Source organism: Clarias gariepinus, chromosome 19 (genome assembly GCF_024256425.1).
Source record: "Clarias gariepinus isolate MV-2021 ecotype Netherlands chromosome 19, CGAR_prim_01v2, whole genome shotgun sequence".
Taxonomy (NCBI): Eukaryota; Metazoa; Chordata; class Actinopteri; order Siluriformes; family Clariidae; genus Clarias; species Clarias gariepinus.
The window spans coordinates 20,142,004-20,158,846 of NC_071118.1; the positions used below are offsets into that span (position 1 = coordinate 20,142,004).

At 37.7% G+C, this 16,843-nt stretch overlaps 2 protein-coding genes across 2 annotated transcripts; one reads left to right on the plus strand and one right to left on the minus strand.

The window, feature by feature from the left end:
* Positions 1–226: 226 nt before the first annotated feature.
* Positions 227–4,855, minus strand: atp5fa1 (ATP synthase F1 subunit alpha). Its single transcript, XM_053479176.1, has 11 exons — positions 4,722–4,855; positions 3,835–3,910; positions 3,573–3,742; positions 3,313–3,486; positions 2,565–2,731; positions 2,077–2,377; positions 1,571–1,795; positions 1,346–1,453; positions 1,106–1,250; positions 586–736; positions 227–442 (listed from the first exon to the last, which is right to left on the minus strand). Exons 1-11 carry the CDS (start codon positions 4,779–4,781, stop codon positions 364–366), a joined length of 1,656 nt encoding a protein of 551 aa, XP_053335151.1. The 5' UTR covers positions 4,782–4,855; the 3' UTR covers positions 227–363.
* Positions 4,856–7,427: 2,572 nt separating this feature from the next.
* haus1 (HAUS augmin-like complex, subunit 1) lies at positions 7,428–16,834 on the plus strand. The gene is made up of 9 exons (XM_053478018.1): positions 7,428–7,589; positions 7,666–7,840; positions 11,544–11,679; positions 12,340–12,474; positions 14,029–14,152; positions 14,904–14,969; positions 15,234–15,305; positions 16,276–16,323; positions 16,591–16,834. The coding sequence occupies exons 1-9, from the start codon at positions 7,569–7,571 to the stop codon at positions 16,648–16,650; spliced, it is 837 nt and encodes a 278-aa protein (XP_053333993.1). The 5' UTR covers positions 7,428–7,568; the 3' UTR covers positions 16,651–16,834.
* The last annotated feature ends 9 nt before the right edge of the window (positions 16,835–16,843 follow it).

A 16,843-nucleotide genomic window follows, 5' to 3' on the forward strand; every position in this document is an offset into this window, starting at 1 on the left:
AAACTACTTTCTTTAATGTGCAGTAAGAACAGCTGGGTAATTTTATACCACCAGCTTCATATCTGGCAATATGACCCTGTCTGCAAAGTGTTAACCTTTCCCCCCCCCCCCCACTACTGTAATAAGTTATCCTGATACAGCTCCAATTTGTTATACACAATACAGGTCACAATGTCTGAACAATCATGTTATACAAATATTATTCACATCCCAAAGAGACAGGAAATAGAGTGTGGAACACTTTATTTTGTTAGATTTATGTACATTGATCAAGTGCCACCCAAACTTTGACATCCATATAAACTTAACTGGAGCACTATATGCAGACATTGAGAGACATGAGCTGAACTGAAGGGGAAAACATTACTCAAAGCTAGACAAGAAGTTAAGCACGATTTCCTTCAGCTTAGCATCTGCTGCTTCAGATATCTTGCCATCAGTCCTAGAACAGAACAGATATTATAAAAAGTGCAACAAAAACTGTTTAAATTTTTTTTAAGTGTAATCTTTGTATTAATAGTGCTACAAGTTAATTCTCCAACAAGTGCATTTTTTTAAAGGCTGTTAATCCAGGTTATTGGTTACCTAATGCTTGCGAGCAGTTCTTGGTGCTGGCTGCGAATGTGTTGGAGGAAGGCTTTCTCAAACTTTGTGATCTTGCTGGGTTCCATTTTGTCCAAGTGGCCCCTCACACCAGCGTAGATGACTGCGACCTGCTCCTCAATGGCCATGGGAGCTGGGGAGAAATAATTTCATATTTATCCAATTTGTGGAAAGTTAATTTAGAAAAGAAAGGCTACAAGGTCTTTAGGCATGTTTCCAAAGTCTGAACACTTTACTCAAACGCACCCTCAATTTTCTAGTGAAGAAATTTTTAGAAGAATACCTAGGAATGTTAAGATCATTGAACTCTTGCAATATTTGAGTTATTGCAGTACAGACACTTATCTAGCATCAGATTCGAGTTGAATTGTTGACCTAATTTACAAGTCGCCAGGTGAAGCATGCTAATATTTATAAGGAAAACAAGTTTTTTTTTTTTTTTTTTTCAAGAGCTGGTACATGTAAAATTCCCTAGGTGCAATGAGTCATTAGGTCTACTTACCATACTGGCCCTGCTTCAACAGCTCTGTAAGTCGCACACCCCTGTTGAGCAGCTGCTGGGTGGCTGCATCCAGATCAGAGCCGAACTGAGCGAAAGCAGCGACTTCACGGTACTGAGCCAGCTCCAGCTTCATTGTACCAGCCACCTAGGCGTGCACACACGTTTCAGGTGTTACACCAGGTCAAACATGGAATCCAGCTAAACTGTCCTTAGTCTAATGATCAGAATGTGATCATGTACCTGCTTCATAGACCTGGTCTGAGCAGCAGAGCCCACACGGGACACAGACAGACCCACGTTAATGGCAGGTCGGATACCCTTGTAGAACAACTCCGTCTCCAAGAAGATCTGCGCATACGGAATGTGAAAACAGAATGAATTCTCATTTTAATCTATTACTTTAATAGCAAAATGATGCTAAAGACAAGGCAAGTCATAGTTTGGTACTCCTCATGCAACACCAACCTGTCCATCAGTGATGGAAATGACATTGGTGGGAATGTAAGCAGACACATCTCCAGCCTGAGTCTCAATTACAGGCAGGGCAGTAAGTGAGCCACCACCAAAGTTGTCATTCATCTTGGCAGCTCTCTCAAGCAGACGAGAGTGCAAGTAGAAGACATCACCTGGGTAGGCCTCACGCCCAGGGGGACGACGCAGCAGCAGGGACATCTGACGGTAAGCCACAGCCTATGGGGGGGACAAAAAAAAAAAAAAAAAAAAAAATACCCTGCGTCAACCAACTTATTTGTAAGAACAAAATCACAAGCGTTTTTCTGATAGGTAAAGTGTTTAATCAAATGCTACCCAATAAATACCCAAGGTACATAAATTTATAGGTCACCAAAAAAAAAAAAAAAAACTGGCTTTTCTAAGGCAGATTTGATTTAGCATTAGACCACTGCTTTAAAAGTCAACTCATGAAAGTAGCCAAAAGTAATACTAGCATTTTATATATATTCGCAACTCACCTGCTTGGAGAGATCGTCATAGATGATAAGTGCGTGCTTGCCGTTGTCCCTAAAGTACTCGCCCATGGAGCAGCCTGAATAGGGTGCAAGGTACTGCAATGGGGCAGCATCAGAGGCAGTAGCAGACACCACAATGGTGTATTTCATGGCATCGGCATCAGTTAGCCTCTTAACCAGCTGAGCCACGGTAGAACGCTTCTGTCCAATGGCCACATAAATACAGTACAGCTTTTTCTTTTCATCTGTACCATCATTGAAACGCTTCTGGTTGATGATTGTGTCAATGGCAATGGCGGTTTTACTGTTAAAAGCAAACATCCAGAATAAACATTTGTTTATATGGAGATCTATATGAATTAATATTTCAGTTATGCAAGACATTTCCCAAACAGACTGATTAAACCAAATTTATAAAAGTTAAATTTATTTTATTTTCTGATGCAGAGTAAAAAAATTATCAAGCAGTCCAGTTCCCCCATCCCTTATACCCAGTCTGTCGGTCTCCAATAATCAGCTCTCTCTGTCCACGCCCAATGGGCACCAAACTGTCCACAGCCTTGATACCGGTCTGCATGGGCTCCCTCACAGAAATACGAGGGATGATGCCTGGCGCCTTTAGACCAACACGCCGACGCTGCTTAGATCCCAAAGGACCCTGGGGCAATAAAGATGAAACAATAAGACTAAAGTCTTTGATTACGAAGGTGGCAAACATCTTAAGTTGTCCAAGGGACAAAGATCAAAACTTTAAATGCAAATTCAGTTTACAATATTTATTGCACTACCATTTAAACTAAAGATGTCTCCAAACTGTTATATTTAATCACTACCCCTTATGCCAACTGCACTTTTTGCAAAGCTGATCATATTTCAACAAGTCATGAATAAAAATATGAATTCATGTTCACTTCCACAAAATACCTCATACCCTCTTTAAGTAACCAACAAAAAATAGCAGTCCATGCACTGATACCAGAATTGGAATGAAATAGTAATTGCATTTCTTTTCTGGTTTTTATACAAATTACCTACTTAGCTAGTATCCCACAGTGCATCTGTGTTAGTGTTCACTTCTGCTCACATATATGTCTGCTGTTCTCATGCTTTGGTTTTAGTTTGTCCAGTCAAAAGCACAACCCAACAGTGGTTTCATTTCATAATTCTAAATGGCTATTAGAAGCTGTCAATTTGCCTTTTCATAGTAAATAAATAAAGACTACCACAAAATCAACACACCTTGCCATCGATGGCATTTCCCAAAGCATCAACGACACGGCCAAGCAGCTCCTCTCCAACTGGCACATCCACAATGGCGCCGGTTCTCTTCACGATGTCACCTTCCTTGATCAGCTTATCGTTACCAAACACCACAACACCAACGTTGTCGGGCTCCAAGTTCAGAGACATACCCTAAAATGCAAAGGTTTTTTTTGTTGTTTTTCAAAGTCACAGACTTTAACAGTCCAAGTGTTCCAAGTTTATCCAAGCAGACTCACTTTCAGGCCAGAGGAGAACTCCACCATCTCTTCAGCCTGCACATTCCTCAGTCCGTACACGCGAGCAATACCATCACCGATGGACAGCACGCGTCCAGTCTCCTCAAGATCAGCACTGGTATCAGCACCCATGATCTTCTCCTCCAGAATGCTGGAGACCTCAGCAGTGCCTAGACAGGACATAGAAGGTCATTAAGGACAATTACTTAAAATAAATAAAAATCCTTGCCACAACAAAAGCACCCCAAGTTCAAGCACATACCAGTCTTCTGCAGCCATGGGTTTGCTGTGTGCAGGTTCTTCACCCCTACGAAAGCAGCAGCTACATTCTTGGAAACCTGTCGAATAGTTAAATGACACATTTTAAACAATATATATATATATATATATATATATATATATATATATATACACATATATATATATATATATATATATATATATATATTAAAAAACCCATACTTTCAGTTCACTTTAAGGATGACTTTCATATATAAAATTGCTGTTGACCTTCAAACACCACAGACCACCACGGACGTCAATGAGGTTAGAGGTCGTCCAAGATATAGCTTACAAAAGTGATTGAAGTAAAAAGCTTCAAATTAAATCTGCTAAACATGCCAGAAAACGTCACAACGGCTAGCATCTGTTAGCTTGCAAGGCTAACCTAGGAAACAAGGAGAAACTGCTAAAGGCTAAGGGCGCGGGTTGAATACATTGTTAAGTGCACACACAATCTTCATGGCCACTAAACTAAAATCAGTAACGTGCAACAAACTAGTATTTTAACAACCACGCCTTCGGCTACAGGAACAGCTTAACCCGAGAGCTGAACAAATCCTGACCTTCAGTAGCTAATGTCATTCATTTGACATGGATTCACTGAGGCAAAGTTACTACACTACATACATATACAAGGTACACTTATGCCATTTTCATCTTTAAATTAGCTATCTGTCTACAGGAAATTTTGCAATATAGTTCTCGTTAATATCAACGCAGAAAGCAGCCATAACAGGCCGCCCCGGGTGCAAGATGGCCGCCGCACACGCCATCAAATCGCTGACATTCAACACGCCAAAGATGAATTAACAAAACACCCAAACTGTTTTCACACTAAATACATAAAAACGACTGCAAAATACTCACAAATGTGGCCCGACGGGGCAGGGTGCGGGCAAGAGCCGCCGCGACGCGAACTGACAGCATGTTTCGGGTTTAAGTGCAGACGTCGTCCTCCTCCACCGAGCAGCTACAGCGCAAGGAGCGGAGTGAACGAAATGGAGGACACCGGCACAAGCTCATATAGGAAGGTCAACGCATGACCCGGAAGTAATACGTGAAAACTTTTGGTTTATAAAATGTTATAAATAGGTAAAGCAATCGCTTGTTATTGCCTTTAGTCAGTTATTTGCGTTTTATTTCAGAATTTGTAACCAAACAAAGCTATAAAGTACAGCTTGTTAGAAAGTCTGTGACTTTTTCTGCCCTTTGTGAGCATGCTTATACATTTAGCCTAGAAGTCCTTTCATGTTTGACATTGGAACTTGAAATAAAACCAGAGCGCCCGCGACCAGCACAGTCTCAGACATACAGTATATATATATATGTGAAATTTATAAGTGTATTCACCTGATACCTGCGCACTTATGCAACAAACAAATCATGCGCCAGTAGCACAGTGCATGAACCCTTGCAGTCACAGTTCAATTGCAGATACAGTTAAATTTATTTAAGTTCAGATGGCATTTTTGTTGGTACCAGGTAGGCTGATTTAAATATTTCGGAAATTGATGTCCTTCTGGGATGGTCAGGTGCACCAGTGGAAGAGGGTTAAAACATACAGTAAGGACTAGTTCATCTGGCAGTCTTGTTGATGAAAGATGTGATTAGGTAGGTGAATGACAGGATAGATAGATAGATAGATAGATAGATAGATAGATAGATAGATAGATAAGATAGATAGATAGATTAGATTATTAGTAATATCCTATGTCCATAGTCTTTCTTGTAATCACACTGCTTCAAGCATCTTTATGAGTCCCAGCATGTTGAAATCCTCCAGTATATCCATAGCATCAACCCCAAGAATTTGGTTTATATAAACAAATAACAAACAGAATTGTTCCTCTTGAGATTTGAGAATTTAACAGAGGCTATCGGAAACCATCACCAGGTCTGGGTCTGGGGATAAGACTTGGTAACACTAATCTAGACAAGAGTACTCAGTCTGATTATCAATTTTCATGGGTCTTTAGGATCATTAATTCATCTCAGATTAGCATTAAACTCTCTGAGACATACTCCTGAGGTTCACCAAAGTACACAAGCCCCTTCACTTCATGGTTGTGATCTAATAAGATAAGCACGACAAACAGAAATGTGAAGAGGTTTTTTTTTATGCACTCAGTGATATTATTATTTAAGGTTGAAGCTCACATACATGTCGTCCTGTCTTCCTGTACGGCAGAAATCCCTGCCTAACTTATTAATACAAAGAAATATAATTTTTTTAAGGTTGAGTATCTTATGCCTTGTTTACACTAAGTTTACACTCATTATCATTGAAAGAGAAATTGAAAAGTAGATTGGATAAAAAAATAAAATTTGTCTTAAAATGACTCCAGTTACTTGCTGTTATTTTAGCGTTGAAAATAATAACTAATTACAGTCAAAAATATTTACTTCAGTTTTTAATGAATATGTATTGGTGTAGGTATTTTTTTTACATTGAGCAAGTAGCTTAATAGTGTCTTATTTTAAAGTAGATTACTAAATCCGGCACATAACTGTTCATAACATCGCTTTTATTTAATCGTTTTGATTTCATTAAGATTGCTTTGATTCAGGTAAACTTAAGTCAAGTAGCCTTTTATTTGTCATTTAAACCATATACTTTACAGTTCAGCACACATTAAAATGAAACAGCATTCTTTTAGGACCAATATGCTACATACAGACAGCATAAATTAACAACATAAATTAACAAAACTACCTAGCTAACTAAGACACCTAATTAGCTGACTAGCTGAGACAACACAAATCAACACGATAAAATTAACAAATCTATCCAACTATTATACAAAAGACAGCAAAAGACAAGATACAGTGCATGTGCATATGTAAAAACAAGATCAACAAAATGACAACATGTCACAATGCAATGAGGTAATGCGTTAAGCTAGTGCAAATTGATTTTTGAGATGATAGATGAGTAACAGTAAACATTTCTTGTTTAAAAAAACAGCGAAGATAGAAAATAGTTCTTGTGCAAATAACAGTTAATATATATTGTGCAAATTGCAGGTTGGTGTGTAAAGTTTATGGCACATATTAAACTTCAGGCAGATATCTAAGTGACAGATTAATCCCTACACAGTGCTCTGTCAAAACTTATGTTAATTTACCATAACTGCTCGTAACTTCCCTTCTATTTAACATTTCTTTTAATTTATGGTAAATGTTTAACTTTAGGGAAATACCAAAGGAATCGCAAATTTTCATTAAATTCTCTCCAGCCAGTTCTTGATGCTGTGACAGACATACAGACAGACATAGGGACAGAAATTTTTCTGAGGCTGGTTTCAGGTCCTCCAATGTATAAAGTATAAAAATATTTTTGAAGCTCGAGTTCTGACCAATGTACAGACTTTGTTTTATTTGTATAGATAATCTATTTACTAAATCCTGATGTTCACTTCTATCCAGATGGTGGCGGTAATGCATCATATCGTTGTTTGCCAACCGCCAACACGCAGAAGAAGATGAAGAAGAAGAAGGAAAAGAAGCATTTACGGCGCGCTACTATAAATCAATTAGAATTAATTCCAGTAGGTGGCGGTAAAGCACATTTACATGTTTTTTGCCAACTGCCATAAAACAACAAAAGAAGGAGAAGAAGTTAGGGCGGGATATTTTAGTGTTTGTGTACACTGGCATATATCAGAGTTTACATTGAGATCAGTGGCTTTAATGTAAGGTTTCATCAGGAGAATCATGTGTGAAAAGAACAAGAGGGTGAGAAGGGTCCTGGGTGAACAGTTAAAATCTGTAAGTGTCTTTTCCCTCCAGTAGAACTGATTCTGTTTTGCAGGTGAGCCGGTGGCTCGAGACGGTGTTCGGTGCTGAAGGAGTTCCGGAGTTTGAGGTGAACACGCGCACGATCGAGCTGCTGGACCAGCTGGCGCAGAGCAGCGAGCTGCGGAGTGAAGAAGTGTCTTTACTCACACACCACTACAGACACACAGCTGCAGAGTACAACAGCGATGGTACACCGTTTAATAGCGCCTAATAGTACACTATTCGTCGTACTTGTACAGTCTAGTGTACACAAAACCATACAGAAGATACTGACACACAGGACATAGGAGAATTACAATGTGCTTTATTCTGGATTCATTTATAAAGTTTGTACTTTAGACCAGATTAGCCGTTGGTGGCTCAGTGGCAGGTTTCTCGACTGTCATGCGGAAGGCCTGGGTTCAAACCCCAGTCATTGGATGCAGTGCCAGTCCCAAGCCCGGATAAAATCAGAGGTATAAAACCTGTCCAAGTTGTGTGTGGCTCATATATTCCACTCTGGCGACCCCTCGACAGGAGACTAACAATGACAACAGAGTTAAGACCTCACTTACAGATATAACTTAAATTTGTCAAACCGTGTTTAATTTTGGGTAACATTTTGTTTAAAGGTGTAGGGTGAGGATCGCACCTCTTGTCTATTGTAGGTTGATTTTGATTTTTTGTTGCGATGCTAAAAAAGCATTGCCCTTGTATGAACCTGCCTTTCATTGGAGCTTTTCATTGGTTGAGACACACTGCCCAGGATGGCATCTTGTCTGGTGTGTGGGAAACGCTCAGAATGATGATAATGTTTGCACGATCGGTTTTCTATCACTAGTTTGCACTCGTTTTTCATTTCACATTCTAAAGTAGTATGTGAGCATGGCAGGGAACTGAGCATGAAGGTCTGTCTTTCCGGAGTACAAGATGGGGATGGAGGGGGCTAGTGGATATCACCTCAGGTCTACTGCGAGTGGAACAGGGAAAAAAAGCGTATGTCAAACTTTTTACAGCACTGCAACTAGTAAAATCACTCACTATAAAATGCGACAGAATAAATAAAGGGTTATTCAAAATTCTGTGAATATATACTGTACTATACAGTATATGTTTCATTCTTCTGATTTCTGTGAAATCATTAAGAATGACATATAACCAGTCTACACATCCCAAGGGGAACTGGTTTAACCACAGACAAACAAAAAGATAAATACTTAGAAAAAGTCAAAGCCATTTGGGTCACAATTTTGAAAAAGAAAACAAAGAAAAGCAGAAACAAAATAGCACCGCCTTAATCCTCCTGGGCATGGAAATCACCAGAGCTGCACCTGTTGTTGCTGAGATGCTCTTCCACTCCTCCATAATGATATCACTGAGCTCCTGGATGTTGGACTCATGGCGCTTTACAAACACATGAACTTGATGAATAGGACATGTGACTTTGCATGGTTAAAGATGTACAGCTGCTATCACTTAAGGTGTACTCACTTTGTACCCAGCTATTTTGACAATAATGGCTGTACATTGACTTACCCTAAAATGTATCTAAGCTTCATTTCTGTAGACTTGTCCTTTGAGAAGATCTACTAAAATGTTTGCTAAAATTAGAGCGGTGTACTCACTTTTTTGAGTGGGTGTATGTACAGTAGGTAGTAAAATAAGCAAGTATAACACTTATGTACATTTATCTTACTGTGTGCTAGCTTACATAACATTGGATATAATTTCATATTTCATTTCATAAATTAAGGTTACCAAGGTTAAGACAAAAGTTAAAGCTGTGCAGTCAGTCAAATCAGTCTGCAATAACTGATAGATGCACTGTGTTTATTCTTACTGCAAAACTTATAATGTAAACGACCTGAGTAGCAAATAACTATTTTACTTATAATATTACATACATGCTGTATATAACGTTTGTACACAACAAATATCTTACACTTCTAAACAGCTTATATACAGTGCCTCTTGACCTTTTCCTCATTTTGTCATGTTACAACCACAAACATGAATATATTTGATTGGGATTTTGTGTGATAGACACAAAGTGGCACATAATTGTAAAGTGTTTTTTTTTTTTTTAACAAATAAAGAAGTGAGTTAATGCTTTGTAGACCCACCTTTCAGTGCAATTACAGCTGCAAGTCTCTACCAGCTTTGCATGTCTGAAGAGTTACATTTTTGCAAAATAGCTCAAACTCAGTCAGATTGGATGGAGAGAGTCTGGAAACCGCAATTTTCAAAAAAGTTTTCCCACAGATTCTCAATTGGATTTAGTCTGAACCATTCTAACACATAAATGTGCTTTAATCTAAACCATTCTATTGTGTCTCTGACTGTATGTTTAGGGTCATTGTTCTGCAGGAAGGTGAACCTCTACCCCAGTCTCAAGCCTCTAACACTCTCAAGACTCTAAAGGTTGTTTTTTTTTTAAGAGTGCCCTGAATTCGGCTCCATCCATCTTTTCATCTTTAATCTCTAATCATCTTCCCTCTCCCTGCTGAAGAAAAGCATTCCCACAACATGATGCTGCCATCACCATGTTTCACACTGAGGATGGTGTGTTCAGGATGATTTGCATGTCATTTTGCATTTAGGGAAAAAAGTTGAATTTTGGTCTGATTTGACCCGAGCACCTTTTTCTTTATGGCTTATCGCAACTTCTTCTTCTTAACAGTCTTCCATAAAAGCCAGATTTCCTGTCGACAGATTCTCTCACCTGAGCTGTGGATCTTTGCAGATCCTCTAGTGTTGAGAGGGCCTCTTGCCTGCTTCTCAGATTATTACTCTCCTTGCCCAGCCTGCTAGTTTAGGTGGACGGCCATGTCTTGGTAGGATTGCAGTTGTGGCTTTTTTATTTTTATTTTTGGATGATATATTTCACAGTGCTCTGTGAGATGTTTAATGCTTGGAATATGTTTTATAAAATAATCCTGCTTTAAACCTCTCCATAACTTTATCTCTGACCTATCTGGTGAGTTCCTTGGGGTTCATGATGCTTGCTGTTTGTTCACTAATGTTCTCCAATAAACCTCTTTTTCACAGAGGCTTCACAGAACAACTTTAGTACATCATACTATTTATACTGAGATTAAAGTACACAGAGATGGACTTGTTTTACTTATTTTACTTCTGAATGAAATTGGTTCCACTGTAAAGGGTATCAGAGTAAAGGTGGTTGGATACAAAAGCATGCCACACTTTTCTTTTTTCTTTTTTTTTTTGTAAAAACTTAAAAAAATTTTTTACTTCCACTTCACAATTATGTGCAACTTTGTGTTGGTTTATCATATCAAATCCCCCAAATGGAGTTGGCTGATGTGATAAAAGTACTTACTGTATGTTATTAATAGCATTATTTATTCATTCATTCATCTTCTACACTGCTGATCCTGTACAGGGTGGGTGGGGAGCCTGGAATCCTATTTCAGGAGACTTTGGACACAAGGCAGTGTGCTAGTGCATCACATTAAACCTGCATATATTTGGACTGTGGGAAGAACCTAAAGTATCTGAAGGAAACCCACCAAGCATGAGGAGAAAATGCAAACTCTACTCACACAGACCTGTCGAGTCAAACCCTCGACCCTAGAGGCCACAATGCTAATTACTACGCCACCATGTTGCATTAATAGCATTATTTGATATAATTTTCTATTATAAATAATATATTTATAAATGTTTATTATAAACAATATAATGATGACATTTGGTATTGATAATTGTAAAATGTTAAAATTCATGTGCAGCAATAACACAGTAATTAACAGTAATAAAAGTGTATGTTCTCTTGCTACACGCTCATCCCCTGGGGGACCTTACTGCGATGTAACAGAAGATGATCACTTTGTAGTTATAAGAGAAAGTGGATGGTATACAAATTAATTAAGCTGATTTCCTTTGTTTCAGCCACCAACATGCAGAAAGTGCTACTTCAGGGTGTCGGGCTTCAACCTGGAAGTGTTAGCAAATCCACCTCTGATTTTTTGTCTGTGTTAGAGGGCATTGCTGAGGTCCTAAAAGTTAGAGACACATCCATGGGAAGGTAATATACCCTCATCTGAATCCAGTATAATGAATAAACAAGTTTTAGTTCTCAGGTTCAGGTTATTTAAGGTTTCCTGAAAATGTGATAGTTGTGTTGTGGAGAGTGTACTCATAGAAATTTCCAAGTACCATGTCAGATAGCATGACAGGTAAATATTTATTTCTTCCTTTTGCACTGAGATTTTCTTAGCAAGCTGTCCAATGAGTGCAATAATAGCTGCACTAGACACAAGACAAAAATCCTAATCAATATCGGTGACTAGTGTAAACTCAAAGAAATAGGCCATGTATCACTATATAAGCATTTATTTATCATTAAGCTATCATTTAATTAGTGAACATCACTTGCCATAGGATGATACCAATAACTGGCAGAATGCGAGACTATAATGTCTTACACACACACACACTCTATGGTATTCTTTTTGTTATAAATTATTGCTTTCAAATGTCAATTAAGGCATGTTTGAGGTCACTCATCAACTGCTGAAACTTCTGGAGTTGAGAAAAGACCACAGACCAAAGTTTTATTCTACAGGGAGTTTACTTCCACATAGATCTATAGCCTGTGTCTCTCATTATCTACATGTTTTAAATACTCTTCCTGCATTGTAGCGTTGATTCAAATGTGATTATTAATTAATGACCGGCTTTCCAGCTTTGTTCCTGCAATTAATAAATTGACCAATGACCTGGCTGAGGCAGAGAAGATTGACAGAAAGTTGGGGCAGGAGCTCGCTGCTGTGAGGAAGAAGATGGCTGCCACGATGATTCTCCGGAAGAAACTTCAAGAGTAAGAGAAAAATATTCCACACATAATGAACGAATATCACACCATCAGATTTAGATATTACAGGTACACATTTACAGTTTCCTCAGCAAGCATTTTTGTTTTTCATTTTACATAAAAAACATTTGGTTTTGGGCCCCCAGCTCTTGGAGGATCTTCCGAAAGTATTGGAGCAGACAGTCTTGAAGTAAAGAACACTTAATATTTGCCTGCAATAGCTGCATCAAGCTGGCAAACTACTGACATCACTAAATTGTTGTACTCTTCTTTTATGACATTCTTTCAAGTTTGTACTGCAGCTTCCTTCAGTTCTTTTTGAGTGTTCCTTCAGGAGATTACATGCTTGATTAAGGTCTGCTGATAGACCTGTCCAGTCTAAAACCTTCGACTTTTCCACCTTAATGTGGTCCTGTATTGTGTTGCAATGTGTGTTGTGGGTTAGTATGTTGTCACATGATGAAGCTACCCGCAATAGGAATGGATGCTGTAAACTGTCAATCAGAATGCCTCTGTTAAACCCTGAATTCATTCTGCTGCAAACTTCTTGAGGTACATGATCAGTAGGGATAAGTGAAGTCTGATCCAAAAATACCCAAACAAGCCCAAGCCATGACCTTGGAGGTTGCAGGTTGTATGTTCTGGATCATGAGCAGATCTCCATAACTTTTGTAGCTCATCTCTGTATTTCTTTTTGAAATTCCAGTCTGTCCCTCTGATTCTCATTGCTGATGAGTGTGTTTAAAACTTGTGGTATGACTTTTATACTGTTTTTACTGTTCTTTAACGTCTTCTTTAAATTGTGCCTTGTGAGATCTTCACCCTGCAGTGTGGAGGTTGTTGGTGATGTCACTAACGACTGTTTTGGGGTTTGTACGAAATGGCTCTCAGAGTTTGCTGATGTTTCTTTGGTTGACCCATTTAGTGTTGGGTTGATTGTAAACCAGTGGTTTCTTTCCTTTTTCAGGACATTCGGAATTGTTAAACTTGTTAAAATGTCCTGTGCTAACGTTGTTTCCCCCAAAAAAAATTCTTACTTTTTCCCATGGACAACTCTTTGGCCTTCATGTTGGTTTATCTATTTAACATTAAACCCAGGGCTCAAACCCAGAGAAATTTAGACCTTTTAACAGTATAAACAGCTGGACAACAAAAAATCTCACCTTCACATCTTCAAAAATTTGTGATTACTTGTCATATTACCTTCATTATACTACACCATTACTTCTGTATTGGAATTTACTTACAGTATTTTACATTTAATGTTGCTTCAAATTGGTGGCTAAGAAAATAATTATTCCTTATGTTTGAGATCACTGACAACACAGGACAAGGTGTCTTTTTTCCATTGTAAGTCTGAGCTCTCTATGTCCTCCTGTGAGGTTTAAATTTCACACAGCCATCTGCTTCTCAAAGGAAAATGAGAATATGGAATTAAAAATCGAATACGTCAAACATGTTTTATGCTAAAAAAAAATTTATACAATCTGAACAAAGCCTTTTCTTCACCAGTATACAGAAAAGCTTTACTAAAGACTAGCTTGTCCTGTGTTTTGTCAGGGACTTGAAGAAGATTGCACAGGTCCAGCAGGTTGAGGCTGCTACAGCTGAAGAGAGGCTGCTCAATATGGACTTCATGAAAAACAAATCCAAAGACTTGACCTACAGAAATAAAATGGCACAGGTATGTCTAAGATGTTCCCTGAGGAGTATATATATTTGTCATCACTGTGAGTATGTAAAAAGTTTTTTTTATGCAAATTGTGGTGACCGAGAAAGCATTTTTTGAGACTTTGGGTGGTTTAGTAGCAGCCTTATCTTTAATTTCTAATTCATTTTTTAATGGTCTATAACAGTCATTCCCAAAATGTTATGCCTGGACACCTAGTGGGCTGGAAGGGTGTTGCAGGTGGACTGCAAGAGGTCATTTATAACAAATAAATAAAATATTTTTTATCTTCTGTTTTGTTATTAGGTATATAATTCCCATGATTTATTGTTAATTATTTGTATTAAAAAAAACAAAGCCATGGGATTTAAACAAGGTGATATTCTTCACTTATCCAAGTGCAGATCAGAGTTGTGATTTCCCTGGCTGCAAAAGATTTTAAAATTGGGCCACAGCCTTGATAAGTTTGCAAATGGCTGGTCTATAACTACAACCTCTTTGCTACTAGACTATGTTTAATACACAAAATTTTCAATTCATGTATTTGTTGCATTTATTTGCAGGCGTTGAATGATTATCGATATTAAGTCTGTGCAGGGTGAAAGGTGGCAGTTACAAAAATTAGAAATTTCCATTTATTAATACAGCCCAAGTAGACATGCTTAATGACTGCTTAATGTTTTTTTATAACCTAGAATAAAAGGAAACACTGCTCATAGTTCTTGTGTGTGTGTGTGTGTGTGTGTGTGTGTGTGTGTGTGTCTAGGACAAGCTGGCTTCCAGACAGATGAAAGACTCATTCACTCATCAGTCTATCATGCAGCTCGCAGAAGTATGATGTTCTGTTTGATTATAACTGTTTCATTCTCATATTTAGCATTACAAGCCCAAAGGCTATTATGATCTCTAGCCCTAACTTTAACTCAAAAGATTCCTCAGATCATTGCTAAAACGCTGGTCTAGAAATCACATAAGGCTGTGTAGTGTGAAAAGTGTTTCAGTTACAGAAATCTAACATGCTGTGAGAAGGCTGTTTGAGCCAGATGTTACAGAACATTTTTTTCTTATCATTAATGTTGTCTTTTTAAATCCACAGAAAATCACAGCGCTGAAACAGGAAATTGCACCACTGGTGAAGAAACTGGAGCCTTATAATGACCTGAGCCCTGTGAGGAAGCCTTAAGTCTATGTTCATTTTATATTTTTTACAGCACAGGCGTTTACTGTAAGATACAATATAAGCACAGCATTTGATTATTAGAAATTACTCTATTCGGAGAAATTTCTCTAATATTCCACTAACAGTTGAAATAATAATTGCCCAGTTAGAATAAAAATGCATTAGGTAACCAGCTCAACCAAATCAGGAAGAATTTTCACTTGGAATGAGAGGTGTCAGCCTTTAATAAGCTGTTCAATAGCTGAATATTCACCATGTTAAATCCATTCCTCGTATGAGCTCTTTCCCTATAGGTGTACATACACTTCTATGTGTGTGGTTTTCCAACCTAAAAAGTGACCATTTGAATACTGTGATAAAGCATGGCTTTTTGAAGCAAAGTATAATAAAAGGATTAGGGCTGTGCAAAATAACTCCCAAATTTGTTAAGACAAATATTTACATGAATTAACCTAGAAATGATAGATCAATTGGCACATACACATGGATTATAAATGGAGACACATTATGTGGGAAAAAATAAAAACCACATGAACAAATTTAGTGCTGAAAAGTGCTACATTTATACAGTCGTAGATGAGATGAGAGTGAATTCTTGTAATCAGTTGTAATGAAGGAGGTGAGGCGGGTGGGTTACACCCTGGATGGGGTGGCAACCCATCACAGGATGCGAAAAATGTAACAGATTTACGTTATGTGACTATGAAAGTTATCTCTGCTTTATTTAGACTTCATTGTACTGTGCATTTTTTACGCTTTGTCACTGTTGTTTAGCTCTTGACCTGATTCTGTGATTTTATTATAATGTATTCTGAAAAAATAATGAAGTCAGTATGCACATTTTAGGTGAACAGCATGTAAATCGCAGTGTAATCTAAAAATGTATAATAATAATAATAATAACAATAATGTTATTATTATAATGATAGTTTTTTTGTTTGTTTTTTAATCCCACCAGAGTCCTGCTCTAGCTCGGGTTGCAATTGAAGAAGTAAAAAGAGAGCTGGTATGTTTTGCATGTCCATTTATCAATAGTGGTGTAATATTTGGGTAGATTGATGTGATACATTTAAAAGTAAACCACTAAAATGTAAATTAAGTTGTCAATTGCAGTATCAATATAGCACGGTTATCTAAAAAGTACTGCCAATCAGCCTCATGAGTCAAACCAGTATCATATATCAGATAACATGGTCTTTTTTTACAAATTGTACTGTGTGCAAGTATTATTTTTCATCTTGTAATTTTTTGTGTTTGTGTCTGTGTCTACTAGGAGGCTCTGGATGCTGCCTTAGAGCAGAAGGTTGATTTGATGAACACTTTATCTAGGTGACTGATTGAAGAATTAAGCATATTAACAGCACTTTTAGTTTTCTTACTGAACTTTTTCCCCCCCTAGCCTTCATTGTCTGTTCAAGCATGTAAAAATAAAATCCATTTTCAATGAATCTCATTTTTTTATTAATCAGTGTTACTTTATACATGATATGTGTATAATAATAAAGAATAAAACAAAACAGTGTGTA